We start from the raw sequence: 17,236 nt of genomic DNA on the forward strand, positions 1-17,236 counted from the left end.
TGAGCTCATATCTGTGACTGTAAGTACTTCAATGGTTCATGCTAGTTTTCTTTGAAGGTTTTTCTTCCTCACTCAAATTAGTCAAACACGCCTTAATTTTAGCTGTGCCTTTTGAATGATCAGGTCCGCTGGCGGGTCTGAATGCTTCTGTCATTCTGGATAAGAAGATAATAAATCATGCTCAGCAAAGGGCAGGTTATGAACTGTTACCCATAAAGAGAATGGGGAGTGTCGAGACAAGCACACACCCTCCTTTCTGTGCAAAACAAACTGCTTTTTTTTTTTTTTTTTTTACTGGAAACCTTCCAACTGCCTTATGTATAGCTTACTGAAGGCATGCCTTTCCTGCTGAATTATTTAAAGTAGAGACTGTAATTCAGTTCTGCTGCACTGCTACATAATTTACAATTTATTATAGTAGTCAGTCCCCTAAAGTGAAGCTTATACCTCACTTCAAAAACTGTGAAAGCTGAGATGGTAGCAAAAAAATAAACAGATAAACAGTTCATTGTTGAATCCTTTCTGTGCTGTTCCCCTGCACTTCCTCTGTCTTGCTTTACAAATACACCTTTTCCCCTCATCTTTTCATTTCTTTCTGAGAAATATTGGCTTTTTCACATGCTTTGGTGTTCTAGCTGTCTTCCCAGCATGCACTGCTCTATTGCCTGTGGCTGGAGGAGAAATTAGGTGGTGTTGGCGCCCCCTTTCTGCGCATGATGGCACCACAGGGTGGTTTTGTATCCAGGAAATGGCTCTTTTAGCAAACATATTAGGCTGTTTTGCTATGCTTGAAAACTCACAAATTCATCCTTTTGGATTGTTCAACTGTTAGTGCTGCATGGTTTCTGTAGAGCATGAATTCGATCCTCTGACAGTCGGAGTTGATGTCTAAAATCTCCTACAGGTTGTGGCCCTCAATCTTTGTACAGTTGTTGAGGAGAAACCTCAGCTGTCACTCAGGGGTGGTGAAGGAGGCTGCTTCAGGGGAAACAAACCTTTTTATTTGTTCTGAACTGAAAACATTTTCACTCTTTCTGATTCCACAGGAACCTCCTGGTGCAGCTGCATGGACTGTTACTGCTCTGTTTGAATCCTACTCTCTGTATCCACTCTTCTTTTTTAATCTAACTCTTCTGTTTCTAAACACCTTTTCCTTGTTTGTTTGTTTCCCTTTTACTCTCTGTTTTTCTGCGTAGTTGGTTTGTTAAACAGGTTGATTCATTTGGTTGGTCTTTCCTATAATGAGACTGGTGACAGTCTTTAGTCAACAGCCTCTTTTATTTTTGCTCTCTACCTAATTGCTAGTTTTTTGTGTGAAGCGTCTGCTTACAGGTAAAAAGCCAAATGTTCACCTACCCCCACACTCCTGCATGTGCACCCCCTCAGTACAGTCCTACCGTACACTGTCATGTTGCTGTAAATGTTTGTTTTGTTGGCTCATCGGCTTTTAGGCCCAACTGATAAATATCCATCTCTACAGCAGGTGGACCAGTCGGTTTGAGTTGTTTGTTTTTTTACCTGCTGAAGTGACAGAGCCCCTGAGCTCTTATTCCACACAGAACCACACCAAAGGCCACCATTTTTATGCAGTTCTGTCCACAGAAGTCTTTTTTTTCTCCCTGTCACAAACACTGAAACACACTGGTGGGTCTCCTGTCGAACATTCAAAAAGCTTGAAAGATTTCTTCCGAGTTGCTTTCAAGTGGTAGGGACGTGGCCCTCCAACAAGCTCTCTTATGATTGGGGAGAGTGGTTGCCATAGAAACGTTGGCTCAGACCGGCTCGAACCGATAACCGTTCACTGACGATTTTCACATTGAGAAAAAATGGCGACACGATTGGCTTCATTTCGTTGGAGCCGGAAGTAAGCCGTTTTCTGCTGGTGACATTCTACTCACTCCAATTCTGACGTACAGTCAATGGTTGCACCATAGACCTGATCTGTGGTCGTCACAAACACTGTGGTGAGCAGCTCTGACTGCATTGTAGTTGTTTTTCCCCCTTACATGTTTTTTTAACTTCAAAATAGTTCTGGATGCAACGTCAGCATCTTGGCTGTCCTCAAACAGCAATTGGCTGATAAGATTATGTAAATACACCTGTCACTTTCTTGGGATTGCCTTGCACGTACATTGTTGCCCCCTTTTGCCCTTAGAGCCGTCTTCCTTTATTATTATCATGGCACAGATTCAACAGAGTGTTGGAAATATTCCCTGGAGATTTTGATCCATATTGACATCGTTGCATCATGCAGTTGCTGCAGATTTGCTGGCTGCACATCATGATGTAAACCTCCTGCTCCCCCAGATCCCAAAGGTGTGCTGTTGGTCTGAAATCTGGGGACTGCGGAGGCCATTAGAGTAGAATAAGCTCATTCACGTGTTTGAGAAGATCTGAGCTTTGGATGATGCAGCATTTTCCTGACAGAGGTAGCTAATATTGAGTGGAGACACCTTGGTGAGTCGGCAGGACCCCGATGGGTTTAGTCTATGCTCATTTAATAGTTAGGTGTCAAATATCTGCTGGGCAAATCAAAATCTGTTGAATTGTAGCCTCAGATTTGTTTTCATAGTTGAGTGAAGTAGCTGCTGAGGTTCTACATTGGTTGTTATTTTAGATTTATTGCTCTTCTGTCATCTCTAAACAGTCTGTCCATTCTCACATGACCTCGGACATGAATGTGCCAGTTTGTATCTTTTGTGCAGAGGTTTTATTTCAGTGTGATAAATGTTTACTGTTTTAAAGAAGCAAAAACTAACAACTAAAAATTCAGAAAAATCATTTTTTTTATAATAACCAAGTAACAATGAAATAAAACTCTTCAGTTGGCTTATACAACGCCTGGTGTAATTTAATAAAACAATAAATAATACATTTTTAATTTTAGCATGGCGTAAACATTTAACGTAAACATGCTGGAATGCAGTAGAGAAGCACGTTCCGGTTCAATGGTGAGACATGTTGTTTGGGTTTAAACTGAGAGTTGTGGCATCCCTAATATGCATGTTCTGTTTTTGGACCCTTCCATGAAAATCTGCAGGAAAGTAGATGAGCTTCTACTCTTCTGTTTAAACTCACACTAACCTGTCTGTCAGCAGCAATACTGTAACAGAACTGTAACAGAAGTCAGTAAATTCTCCTCTCCGTCTCTATTTGAGTTACAGATTCAGTTCATGTTGGTAAAAGTGGCAAATTTGTTAGCACTTGATTGTAGTGTTGTGTGTGTGTATAGCAGAGTGGTTGCTATTTACTGACGTTTTGTTTAATTAGAATTTAAAAACATTTTAATCATTAAGGAAAAGACAAGCTGGAACACTTCTTTAGGTCTTTATATTGATGTGAAAGTTTTAACCCTTATATAGTCGCTATAGAAATAGATTTATCATCTACATGTAAAATCCTGACTGGGTTAGACTATTCGATTTTTGGATTTTTGTCTTGTGCCTGAAAAATTGTCCTGAGGATCTGCTGCTCTTTAGCCTTGTGCAGAGGTGTGATTATCCCGTGTCTGACCTCTAACTGAGCCTGCAGCTCTGTCAATTCAAAGTTTCTGCTCAGTTCGTTATCGCGATGCAGCTGATGGTCATGACCTCAACATAGGCGACATTTGACAAACACGGTGGGGACAACAGATTTTCTTCTGCATTTGAGACCAACCAGCAAAGATTGGTTCTATAGTCCTGAACTTTTAATGCATTTTACTATCAGTGTTTTGTAGGTGCCACCATAAAATAAAATAGAATAGAAAATTATAGCTTTATTGTCATTTTACAAGTACAACGAAATTTTAGCAGCAACTACCTTGTGGGGAAAAAAAACTAAATGTGGTAAAAAAAAAAAGTTGTTCATTTCTGTTCGCTCTGGGGTAGAAGATTAGATTAATTATAGCAGCAGGGTATTTAGGAATCACCTCCTTTACAGTGGATCTATCATTACTGATGAAAACGGTTGATAAGAAGCTTAAGTGATGCATGAAGTGATTTTGCATAGATATAATCTATATTTTGTCCCTGTTTGTGCTGTTTAGAGGATTCTTTAGAGCTAAGGTTCTGTTTCTAAAACATCAGTACACAAGAGGATGAGCCACTGAATTTTTTGGGCAAAGGGCAATAAATATCACTCAGGGCAGCTTGGAGAACACTTTGTCTTCTTCTTTCTCATCCATGTCAATATGATGGCTCTCAGTGAATGGAAGAGAACACTGGTCATTTTTAGAATCCATACTTATTGGGATACTGAGTTAAAAGAAAGAAATACTCTTTTAGTCAACGGATGTTTAAGGTAAACGTTTGATTTGATTCACTCTGACAGTATCTATAGTGAAATCAGGTGGTTGTGTTGTCTGGTTCCTCTCCTAGCTGTTAAACTTAGTTGGTTTCTTTCCAAGGTGCTGGTAATTTTGTGCTTCCTCCTCAATTTGGGCATAAAGAACAGATGTTATTTCTAATGTAGCTCCTGTCATTAAAATGACAGTGTAACTACAGTATCTGTATAGAGGAAGTGAATGCTGCTTTCTTGTTCATTGAGATAAGACAGTTAAGCACATCTGAGTTTTCTTGGCGGGTTTTGGTTATCCTTAATTTGCTTAGTTTCAGTAGTCTCTCCTCTCATTACTTTTGGATAAAAAACCATTGACTGTAAATGGGAACTGGACTAAGTAACCCCGCCCCCTCACATTCTAAACAGGGAGTTCCAGAGGCTCCAAGAAGTCCAAATCCCATAGACATCTATAGCCAAATAAACAGCTGTAACTCAGTCGATCTATTTGTCAGAGTATATATTCTTGCACTGATACCGTTTTTTAACATGTTCTTGATAATCCTGATTTATTTATTTTTTCTGTAGCACAAGTTATACAAGTTTACACCGGGCCCATTATTATTATTGAAAAAAAAAAGTTATTCAAGTTATAAACTGACCAATCAGATGCTTCAAGTGTTTGACAGATTTTGTGTAGCCGCTTACATGAAGTAGGGGTGTGGACTTCCATGAAACTCACTTCTGATTGGCGAGAGTGTTTACCATGAAAACAATGACTCAGAATGACTAAAGACCAATCCCTGCTTATTGAAGTCGTCTGGCTCCAGCATAATGACGCAAAAAAATTGTATTGCAAAAAAAAAAGGTGACTCAATTGACTTTATGTGGTTGGAGCTGGATGTAAGCCATTTTTAATGGGATGACGGGGACCGCCCACTCCAATTCTCAGATACAGTCAATGATGTAAACAATCCTGTTTCTCTTCTTTTATCTGCACTTCTGTCCATGCAACGGCATGCAAGCCCTTTACCTCTTCAAGTGTCAACCCTTTTCTATCTTTTTCAACTGGTAGGAAGGATCTAAAATGTCTTTTCTGTCGCTTTACTAAACATTTCAAGGAATGTTTCAGCACCAATGGCTTCTTTTGACATTCTAATCTTTGGCTTGTGAGATCTGTGTGATGGGTAGAAAGTCTGTCCTATGGGAAACATGTCAAAGTTGTTTTAAGCGTTTTTGGAAGATGTGCCCCCATGTTTTTGCCTTCATTCGTGTCCTTCACAGGATTTTCTCCTAAAAACATTTGTCAAAAAGTAAGACATCACCGTTTTTTCAATCCATAGTTTTGAGAACCTGTTTTCTGTGGTAACTGCGGGTGAAAGAGACAAATGACGTCTTAAACGTGAGCGGCCTCCTCCGGTTTGTTTGGGAGCGTTTCTGTCTGCTGTGTGCATCTGTTTTTGTCATTGTAAGGCCCTGCTTAAGACGGCAGAGGGCCTGATGTTCTCTAACAGTTTTTTTCTCCTCCCTCCTCCTCCTCCTCTCAAATGGACCCCTTTGCAGACGGAGGTAACTCTGACCAGGCTCCGCCCCCCCTTCCACCTCTGGGCATGCTCTGTCCATCTGTTTGGTGGAGCGTCCTCCCAACGGGACGCTGTCTTTTCAGTCTGTCCTTTTTGTGTCTTCTCTGCATGTCTAATAAGCGACTTTTGTGCAGCGCTGTGAATTTTCACGTTGGCGTTCATGTTTGTACAGGCAGGAAAATGTGCTCTAATTTGAAGGCATTGGGTTGTGTTTCAGTCACACTGAAGTAACGGTGTGTGTCTTACAGTCTGTTGTGACGTTTTCTGTTCTGTTTGTCAATTTCACGCTGTCAATACAACCTTGGTGAAAACGTGTTTTCTAGCTGAACTAATGACAAACAAATGGTTTCCATCCAAACCTGCCGTCATGGTGTCATGTGCATGCAGTATTGCATGATGGGTATTGTCATGACTAATCCGTTCACTTTGCATTTTATGACGGTGTTTCACTGTTGACCACAATCTACTAATGCCTTAAATCTGAGACGCACTCATTAAGAGACTTGAAGCTGTCTGTTCTGTGGCCATAAACATGAGCGTCTCTAATGCCATAACTTTGTCTTTTTTTGCCGTTTCGGTCTGAATGAGCAGAAAATTGCCCACGAGAGGGAGAGGTTTGCGGACGAGGACAGTATATTTTACAGCCTGGGAGAGTGCGGCCTCATCTCCTTCTCCGACTACATCTTCCTCACCACTGTGCTGTCCAGTAAGAAACTTCAAACATAACTGCTGTCATTGTCTTTCTATAAATCCTGTATTCGATTAAAAACAGTCCTTTCCTCTCATTTGGAGCTCCATAAACTACAGGGATTAAAATAAAATAAATTAGCTGGACTGTTGAGGTGTTTTGGAAAAAGGCGTTTCCATGTTTCTGATTATTCTTTGGTCTGTCTTCAAAGTGCCCCCAGTGGTCTTTTATTTAAAATTAAGCCTTTTTTTTTTTGCCAAAATCCCAAAAACCTGTCATTTCCTGGGACATAGTATCTGCAGAGCAGCAGAAGTTCATAATAAATTCACCCCTGAGTTGTGGGCGGGAACGTTGGCAAGGACTTGGCCTGCGCTGATTTCTCTAACTCTCTTTACGTTCTCTCCCGATAGCTTACCGCCCCAGCTAACATTAGTGGCGCAATAAAATGGCGAGCTATGTTAGATCCAGATTCCAGCTCGGACGAGGAAAACAAAGACGTTTGTGGATCTATTTGTCTACAATTGGATTCATCAGGATGGAGCAGAGAGCTCGTGTCTGTCGTTGTAGTTTGTACGTAACAACCACAACCTTTACAAACGGCATTTTTTCATTTGCTCAAAATATTTGAAAAATGTGATTTTTTTCGTTTTTATCAGATGTACTTATAGTTACATTTTTTTAGAATTTAGATGACAGTGGTTCCTCTCTTATTGCAGGAGTTGAGTTCTAAAAATAACCCGCAAAAGGAGAAATCCACAAAGTAGAATTATAGATGTTTTAAGGCAGAAAAACTCCTCACTACACAATTTATACACTTTAGTCAGACAGACAACAACATTTTCACACTTTTCTCTGTTGTGTAAAAAGCTAAATTTCAAACAAGTGTAGTTATAGAATAAAGCAAAGATCTGACAACGATGTAGATTTATGTAGGTTTGGCAAGCTGAATGCATTCTGCACAGGAGACACACCACAGAGGAGATTGATTGACAAGGTCTCCGGCCAATCAGGACTAAGAACACAATGCACTGTTGGAAAAAAAAAGCATGTAAAACTGCACCACAAAATGATCGAAACAGTGAAAGAGGAACCGAGAAATAGACACCCATTTTTCAGATATGATTCTAGTTTATTATTTATTTTGAATTCACATCAAACATATCAACAGTTTTTTTAAACTCCTCTTTTTGTGGAGGGTTTTTTGTTCAGCCTTTTGGATAAATCTGGCTTTAAAATCTGTCTCCATTCTGTTTGAAATGTTTAATTTAAAAAGCCTGGATTGTTGTGGACAGACAGATGGTTCAGTCACTCACCTGCCAAGTTCCTGTTTGGTTTTTTCCTGGTGCTATTCGTTTCCAAAGACTTCCCTGATGGTTGTGTAAAACACACCATCTGGCATCCAGGTCAGAAGGTGCCGTCATCCTTCAGGTCCGGGCGCATGGAGGGCAGCCTCAGAGGTCTGGTTAAGTCGTTGGCAGCCAAGAGCTGCTTTGTTAAAAACAAATATGAAGAATGGAGCTCAAAGCTCAACGGTGAAAATGAATGCAGAAAAATCCAGTCTTCAGTCCTGCCAACGTCTGATCACTTCTATCATAGAAATATTCCTCAACCCAGAAGAATTACTGCTATGTACTTCAGTCTGTGCTTTGGCAGCAAATGAAGGTTTCCAGCTGCAGAAGAAAATCAAAAGCCAGTGGATCCCTGCTGTCATCTCCAGGAGTCTGTATTTAGACATTACCCTGCAAACATTTATCTCCATTTGCTTCATCCTTGGTCTCTCTTTGCATCATTTTAAAAGACCCACTCCAACAAAAAATGATGTTTTTAACATGTTCTTGTTGCATTTTTCTAATCATGGAGGGCATATAAGAAGAAAATGAAGCCTAAAGTAGCATTTCTGAGTGTTTCTGTATTCAAATTGTTGTGAATCAGGAGCAGATGATTAAATGTAGCAGCGGTCTCTGCTCGTCTTTGTTTTCCTCATCCGAGCTGGAATCTGGATCTAAACCGTACAGATGGATTGCTCTGACGTTGCTCGCCGTTTTTATTGCACCCCAAATGTTAGGTTTGGGGTGTGAGGGGCAGAGCGTGTAAACAGATGGGTGACGGGAAGTGGGGGCAGGCTTACTCTGAGCCAGCTGTCCCACCCACACATCAGAGGTGAATGTCTAGGTTCACTGGTTTTTTCATATAGGCTAAAAACAACATAATCATAATTAAAAGAGCATTTTAAAAATAGATCAAAAGATGATCGGAGCTGTTCTTAAATGCCATTGTATGAAAATGTTCTTTATGAATTTGTTATCAAATACAATATTTCCTGTATATAAAAAGATTTTTAAAAACATCTTTTTTAGCAGAAAAAAGGGAATTTGAATGTTGGGCAAAAACGAATCCTGTCAGACTTTCTTTGATCCTGTGAAGCACGGCGGCTGTGGCGGCGGAGGTGCGGGCTTCACTTTGTAGTTCTTGTTGTTTTTGTCTCCGGCATCATTATTGAGCCTGTTTGAGGCTTTAGCTTATTCCCTGCAGAGAGAGGTCTGAAATTGGAGCGCAGTAAACGCGTAATGACCGGCTCAGGGCTGAATTCTTAAGCTGTCGAGGGGTCGATTCACTGCAGCGGGTTTTCTTTTTGTGATGGATTGATTCAAGAATGTTTCTGTCTGCACGGTTTGTGTTCTGTGATGTTCAGCTCCCCAGAGGAACTTTGAGATTGCCTTTAAGATGTTCGACCTGAACGGCGATGGAGAGGTGGACCTGGAAGAGTTTGAACAGGTTAGAAGGATACAAATCACCTAAAAACTCATCAAAAAGAGGCCCAGAAGCCGCCATAGTTGTAGTTTTTTGGTAAAGTTTTTACATTTATGATTCACTGAAGCGCATCTTTCTTCTGCAGGTCCAGAGCATCATTCGATCCCAGACCAGCATGGGCATGCGGCACCGCGACCGCTCCACCACCGGAAACACGCTGAAGACCGCCGGCTGCAGCTCCGCTCTCACCACATACTTCTTTGGAGAAGACCTGAAGGGAAAACTCACCATCGGCAGCTTCCTGGAGTTTCAGAGAAAGCTGCAGCATGATGTGCTGAAATTAGAGGTAAAGGTGGAGAAAAGTCTGCTGTTTCATCTGCAGTAAGACTAAAGTTAAAGCAGAAAGAATATTGAATAAATGAAATGTTTCAAAGTTTTTTATGAACTAAAGTTTCTTTTTGCTGTAGTGTTTTTTTATTTTATTTTTTATTATTTTTTTGTCTTATATTGACATTTGACAGAGCAGAAAGAAAAATTCTGGGTTTAATCTGACCTCGCTTGCTTATTATTTAACCAACTTCATAAATTCACCCTACCTACCCGTCACCGGCAGCACTTTCAAATCACAGCAGTTGTTACGGTTACGGTTCATTCTTTTATATCGCCCGTTCATGATGGCTGACGTAGAATAGTGGCAGTATTTAAACAGGTGGGCGGAGTCACAGTAACAGTGCTGCATGAATAGACCCTTTCTTTATGACGCCATAGGGGGGAAAAAGGCCACTGTGAGAAGAGATCGTCACTCTGACCCGATTTTATTTACAAATCCGACAAATGCAAACGTCAGACCAAGTGTTTTTTGTCTGAAGTGTATCTTTACTAGATTTATAAAGATCGCAAATCAGCAAAACGCCAACAATTTGTACTCGAATATCTGAATATTCAGATACTCGTTACAGCCCTTTTGAATACATACATTTATATTTTTTTGCCAGTTTAGCCTTTTTTTATGATTTTTTTTCTGTGTTCAGACTAAAGGAATTGTTTACATAAATTGTTATGTTTTCAGCAACTTTCCCATTTAAACAGAGATTTGCTCACAGATGTATTGTTACAGACGAATCGAAAGCTTCAAGCACGACTCGGCTGTAGTTTCTGCGTCTCGTCGTGCGCCGTCGCTCAGCCTTCTGTCTCTTCATCTGCTCTCTGCAGTTTGAAAGGAACGACCCCGTGGACGGCAGGATCTCGGAGAGGCAGTTTGGCGGCATGCTGCTGGCCTACAGCGGCGTCCAGTCTCGCAAACTCAAGCAGATGCAGAAGGGCTTGAAGAAAATGTTTAAGGACGCACAGGTACTTCTGCATTTCTGGTCACGCCAGGCTTTTAATGAAATGCAAAAACAAATGAGGTGGTATATCAAATATAAAGGCAACGAGTGTGGAAAAATAAGTAACTGGACTCGTTGATTAAACTTGTTTTTAATCAGTTTTCTTTCGGTTCACATTAAGCTGATCTGGAAGGAGTGTAGTCCTCCTTCTTTCTACCAGCCTTCATCTTGTCCCTTTCCGCTTAAAAAAGGAGGATTTTCTGCATCTAAATCTGCCCTCCGCATTTCCCTGCCAGTTCTTTGAGGCGCTGCGGTCTCCTGGTGGTTCTGCTTTGCAGTAATGAGCCCATTCGCTCAGCAGACTGAAGTAACTCCCATGGACATCCCCGCCCCAAAAACAGCTCCAATTTGATTGGTTTCAATTCCAAGTCTGTAACAGTCGCATCATAATTGATTTTACATTAAAGCGCCGCAGATGTCAGCGGAGCTGTGATGAACCAGTTTGACGGTTCAGCCCTGAAATGAAATGAAATGAAATGAAATGTTGCTCTGCTGCGGTTCCGTTTAGGAAAAATCTGAAAGCTGGGGTGTCGCTGACACTGCAATAAGCATCACTGCTTCGCTCTTCTCCCTGCTTCTGTAATGTAAACATGAACCTCTGACAGTAACCAGCTGCTGCTTCTTAATTTGTAGCGCGCTCAGTGAAACGTACGATAGCGACCGTGTTTGTCAGGTATACCTGTGCGAGCGCTTTCCCCTCTCTGATCATTCATGACACTTTTTCATTCGCGTGTGTCAAAAATCTCCGCAGATTTCCTCCAGACTTTTATTGCTTGTCAAAATGACACGCTGCAGTTTTCCTGACGGGTTTTCACTCGGGATGGGTACTGTTTGGACTTCATCCTTTACTTTAGAAACGGCTCCGGTGCCTAGACGGTAGGGATGTCCTCGCCAGGTTTTTTTGGGGGTCTCGATCTGATTCAGAGGACCAAGATCCGATCTGACACGTTTGTAGCATAAAAATCCCTGATTTTTATGTCAATAACCTTCTTTAAACAATTATCACTTTAACAGACCACATCTGTGAAGTAGCTTTAAAAATCCAGTTAAATTAGTGCAACTATTAACAAAAAATAACTATTTGTCTAAAAATAGGTGATAATTAGTCATGTGAGAAAGTTTAGTCTAAAACATTTTCTGACCATATGTGATTTATGTTTCCATTAAAAGGTCTTAATGACTTTCTTTTAAAATCGCTGTAGGAGCATGAATGTGATGATGGTTACTAGCTCATATCAGTTTAACCATTTATTTATTTTATTTTTTTATCGATTTCTCTTTTAATCGCTTTTTCCTGGAGGGTGCACTTTGTAGACGGTCTCTTGGTGGCCGTCTCACCGCCGTCTCTCTGTTGAGAGCTCGGAGAGAGCAATTTTCATTTAAAAGGAACAAAAACTCGATCCTTTTTCTGTTGAAAGGCCTTTAAAAGGTTTGTCTTTAAAAGACAAACCAATAGAAACGTTTGCTGTCAGTTTTAAACGTTTATGAAAAGAGTTACTGAGCCTGCAAATCCAAATCTGGGAATATTTCGCTAACTTTACCGAACTGCTTTTGTGCGTCTCCTTCTCAAACCGGTCTCGTATTCTTCTGCGCTTTGCGACAATAAATATTTAGCGCTGATCATAAAATGAATAAAATAAATATCTGATGCCTGATCGGCATATGACATCCGGACCCAATTTACGGATCGAATCAGGACATCCCTGATAAACAGGACTCAAACCAATGGTTCAAAAACGGGGGAAAAAACACTCTTATTATTGAAATATTGAAGTATGGTGAAGCAGCGTCACACGATGGAGGAGACCGCTTAAATGTGCCTGACATGCTTTACTTTATTCTTTCTGACCGTCTGACTGCAGCGCGGCATCTCCATTTCACTGAAGCAAGCATTTAACATGTCATCGCCGCGACGGCGTCACTCTAATCCACCATCTTGTACACTTTTCACCTCACCCATTCCTATATGAAACCGCCCACAATTGCTACAGAGCTCAAATGATTGGCTAGAATTGTGCAGCAAAACTGAATAAAATTCAAGTGATTGACATGTCTGAAACAAAACGAAGCAGCAACATCCACATTTTTATCTGATACTAGTCATACCCAATACGTTGGTACCAGTACCAACTTGAGTTTCAGTAGCCATCCCATCCCTAAACTGTTTTTTTTTTCCTGTCTTGACCAGGGAATCACATTTGAGGAGGTGGAGAACTTTTTTACTTTCTTAAAGAACGTGAACGACGTGGACACAGCTCTGAGCTTCTACCACATGGCTGGAGCTTCAATCGACAAAGGTGAACCCAAACTCCTCCTCTAACCTTCTGGCTGTCGTCCTAACGACTCCTCTGTGAAGCCTTTTACACGCAGACAACCAAACGCCTATCGACTACCAGCAGCAGCAGCCGGCAGGAGAACACGATGCTCACTGACACGAGGACCGCCATGGCCCATCGTTTAACGGCCGTTCTTCTGCTCCAAAACGCCACAAAGACAGATTTCTGCTGCTTTCTTATTAACAATCAACACGGGAGCAAAACATTACAATCACTGGCCTCTGAATTTAAAATATATAAATATTTCGTTTTTCTTTTTACTGAAAGTCATCTTAATCCTAGTCTTTGTGGTTCTTATGCTGTATAGCATCAATGCAGTATCCAGTCAAGTGTGCAGCACCGCCTGCTTTGTTGAGGTTTTTGTCATATTTCAGCCTTTACTCTTGATTTTGTTTACTCCAAAAAGGCAGTTTAAGTCAACAAAAAACAAAAGACTGGAGTATAATCAGTAGTAAAAATGAACTCAAATGAATCTGCTTCCTCTTAACATCACTGGTTTGGTGCTTCTGCATGGGTTGTCTTCACTGATGGAACAGCAGGCTCCATCCTGAGGTGCTTCTTTCCATGATTAGTTTTCATGTTTACTCAGACCTTCAGGCTTCTTGGAGAGCTGCCAGGCTTCTGTAAATTCTTTGGATTCTTGTTGTTGTCGTCCAGAAAAGGAGTTTTTTTTTTTTTTGGTTTCCTTTGATCTCCTTCATGTTGCTCCGGAGTCCAGTGGTTTCACAGCCTCTCAGCACATTTCCATCGAAGCATTAATGAGCTTCTCGCCATCATTTAACTCTTTCTTTTACCATCACCTGATTATTTTCTTTGTCTTTCTTCAACATTTTACTCCTTTTAGCTCCTGGTGAACGTTCAGGGATGGATAATAAATCTAACATGTTTATGTTTTTAGTTTTGCTCATTAAAATCTTCTTCTCAGCTCCATGTGGTGAGACCATCTGCTCCTCCTTCACCTCCTTTCAGCTCCTCTTCAGCGAACGCAAAGCTTTTTAAAACATTTTTTAAATAATGATCCAAGACACTTTGACTTGTACACAGTGTTGTCTGCATGGAGCCTTTCAGTGCTCACTCCCAGCCTCCTCCTTCCTTCTGTCTCTCAGCTACCATGAAGCAAGTGGCTCGCACAGTGGCCAAGGTGGAGCTGTCCGACCACGTCTGCAACGTGGTGTTTGCGCTGTTCGACTGCGATGGTAAGGAAGCTCCGCCCCTCACTCGCTGCCAAGTGCTTTGAGAAATATTTGTTCATCTGCCTTTTCATCCTTCACAACGACTTAATCTGACACCGCCCGGCCATTTGAAGCTGCATCCTTGTGTGTAGTCGTGATGAAACGGCGAGGAGGCAAACTTGGAGTTGTTGAAAACCTCTTGGAACAGTCAGAAGATCCTCCTGAGCCCAGATTCTTAAAATGATCCTAGAACGTGTTTTGCATGTTTACGAATGCGCCAAGCACAGATTCCTGAACGCGCTTTTAGCAAACGGGACTCACACCGGACTTTCACACCGCTCTAGCACATGTCCGCCACCTACAGTTGGTGTGAAATGTCGAAGCGAAACAAATCCTTCAGAGTTTTATTACCATGTACGAGAGACTTGGTGTCACTCATTTTTCCTCCATGATCAATTTTCAAACGATTCCGTATTTTGAAATGTGTCACTAGCAACTGTGAGTCCCTGATTGGTCAAAGTTCAACTGGTTTAACTTTCGACACGCGTTGAATGGCGGATCGTTTTGTACTTAGAAGCCATGCTTAGTGGTGCTGGAATGCAATCGCTTTGAATGTGGAGGCCCGAAACACGCCTTTCCACGCACCACATAGGCTTTTCAGTGAACGTGCTCAATTGAACAATCGTTCCTGAGCCTCGTGTCACCGTAGCATTAGAAATGAGGAAATTAGACGATCACAGCATAGCGTGTGTGGGCATCCTACGAGCACTTGCCTTAAACCTGCACACCACGTTCCTGCAGTTTTTGCACCCGGTCAGTAAGGAGCCAGTACGCATACTTCCACCTGACTAACAGCCTGAGTGTGGGGTAAAGGCATCGTACGTCACCTGTAACCGCCCCCCTTGTAACTGCAATCATCCTTACAATTACGATTCACTCACCACACGCACGACAATGGTACGTTCCATTTTCATGACGTCCTTTGAGGTGGAGCCTGAAGGGAGCTGCACGACTCACCTGAGCTCACGTTAGGATTCAGCCACTCCTGTACGACCCTCCACGGAGCCCCGGACATCCCAAAAACCAGCAGCACTCGGACAGGAACGTTCCCGTTTAAACCGCTCCATCAGACTGTCTGAGGTGATGTTTGCATGACGAACCATACATTCCATAAAACACTATGAACCGCTCTGGAGTTCATCTGGAGGCTAAATTTGGTTTGGAGCTCTGTAACTGCAGACTGCTGACCCCCTCCGTCAATTTTTGCCAAACACTTTGTGGTGGATTTGCTGTTGTGCTCAATCACTTTTTCACTGGAGTGAAATTCAGACGCAGCGTGGAAGCGGATCGGCTGCACAGGAGCGTCTTATAGCTGGAACCCACCAGAGCGCCCTACTTTCTCAGTTTGACCCCGTCTGCATGTCAGCAGGATTTTAGTCTCCTCTCGACGTGGAATTAGTCTGAACACCCGATGTCAAACGTTTGCTTCAAGTAACGAATACTTTTGACATCATCTTTGTGTATTTTGAAGAAAAAATCCATACAGACAAAACCTTTGTAAGTTGAAAACAAATTGATACCAAATTCCAAGTTTCTTCATGATCTTATTACCCCCGCCCCTCCCCCCATTTCCTCCCGCCGTCTGTCCTCCTCAGGGAACGGCGAGCTCAGCAATAAGGAGTTCATCGCCATAATGAAGCAGCGGCTGATGCGGGGGCTGGAGAAACCCAAGGACATGGGCTTCACGCGGCTGGTGCGCGCCATGTGGAAGTGCGCCCAGGACACGGCCTGGGACTTCGCCTCGCCCAAGACATAATGGAGGCGGCACCCGGAAACGCCGCAGCCATCACCGCACGCATCGGAATGACTGAAGCTGCAGCACGCTCAGCAGTTTGGGCTGAGCGGGGTGTGTGCAGCAAAGCATTATGGGTATTTGAGGAATCCTCATCAGCAGAGACTGAAAATGCTGAAACAGCACTCGTTTGATTTCCTGCTGTCATCTCATCAAACTCAGCGTGACAGAAAGAGAAGCTTTCAGTCCATGACCCCCCTCCTCCCCCCTCAGCTTCTGTGGCTCACGCTTGGATGCTCGTCTTTTTTTGCAATATTCACTGTTTGTACGCTAATTATTGGTCACTGAAACACTTTAAAAGATGCTTAAAAATCCTCTATTAAAGGTGTTTTATTAACGTAAAAACTCCTGCAGCTTCAGTTTCCAAACTGTTATCTTTTGTGTTTTTACAACTTATTTTGATCTATTTTAAAATTAATTATGTTGAGGCCAATTGTAGCCTAAATAACAGAGTTATTTTCTAGGAATGGTTGTTGTAATATTCATTAGAAATTCACCTCTGAGCTGAGAGAACGTCAGCGTGGAGCAGTCCCGCCCCCTCTTCCCCTCCCCTTTGTTGAGAGGTATCTGTTTACACGCCAGCTTCCATCCCCTCCCACCCCCAAACCTAACATTACTGGTGCCGTTCTGAGCCAGATTCCCGCTCAGACAAGGAAAACCGTCCATCGTATTTTCTACGTCAAAGAAAAAATATTTTTCTCCAAACTGCGTTTTTCTTTTTCCTATGCTACTTATTAACATTATTTTTATTTAAAAAATTCGCAGAAATATTCTTTATACATGGCCTCCAAGCCACAAGAACATCAAAATCACTACAATCAGAATCACTAAAAACATGATTTCCATGGGAGGGGGTCTGTATATTTTAGCAGAGGGAAGCCATCTTTATGGGACAGGCGCTGCTGCTGCTGCTGCTGCTGACAAACATGCATGTGTGGAAAAGTGGTCAGCAGTTTTTTCTCATTGAAATGGACGGGATGGGCAGCCCTCTGCTGCACATTAAAAGATTGTCCTGCACCCCCCCTCCCCCTCACGCCGCTGCGTCGGCGAGCCAACCCTCTCTGGCCCATATTACGACTGACAGTCAGGAGCTCGGGACCCCCTCATCAGCATTCCCAGCATGCTCTGCTGCAAGCTCACACCTGCCGTTAAAGACGAATGATGAAAAGTCGCGTCAACTTTCCAACTTTCTCCGCCTGACACATTTCAGCG

At 42.2% G+C, this 17,236-nt stretch overlaps 1 protein-coding gene across 5 annotated transcripts in view; it reads left to right on the plus strand.

Annotated features, from left to right (window-relative positions):
- Window positions 1–16,369, plus strand: part of micu1 (mitochondrial calcium uptake 1) — a 36,081-nt gene extending 19,712 nt beyond the window's left edge. For 2 of the 5 annotated variants that reach the window (XM_023962940.1, XM_023962942.1), the window contains 8 exons: window positions 5,821–5,826; window positions 6,432–6,546; window positions 9,221–9,303; window positions 9,425–9,625; window positions 10,492–10,629; window positions 12,853–12,961; window positions 14,107–14,196; window positions 15,828–16,369. In XM_023962940.1, the coding sequence (XP_023818708.1) occupies window positions 5,821–5,826; window positions 6,432–6,546; window positions 9,221–9,303; window positions 9,425–9,625; window positions 10,492–10,629; window positions 12,853–12,961; window positions 14,107–14,196; window positions 15,828–15,988 (903 nt within the window). In that variant the 3' untranslated portion in view covers window positions 15,989–16,369. Of the gene's footprint in view, window positions 1–5,820; window positions 5,923–6,431; window positions 6,547–9,220; window positions 9,304–9,424; window positions 9,626–10,491; window positions 10,630–12,852; window positions 12,962–14,106; window positions 14,197–15,827 lie in introns of all 5 variants that reach the window. The other 3 variants (XM_023962941.1, XM_023962943.1, XM_023962939.1) reach the window with 2 other exon arrangements.
- Window positions 16,370–17,236: the final 867 nt, after the last annotated feature.

This window comes from Oryzias latipes, chromosome 15, assembly GCF_002234675.1.
Source record: "Oryzias latipes chromosome 15, ASM223467v1".
Classification (NCBI taxonomy): Eukaryota; Metazoa; Chordata; class Actinopteri; order Beloniformes; family Adrianichthyidae; genus Oryzias; species Oryzias latipes.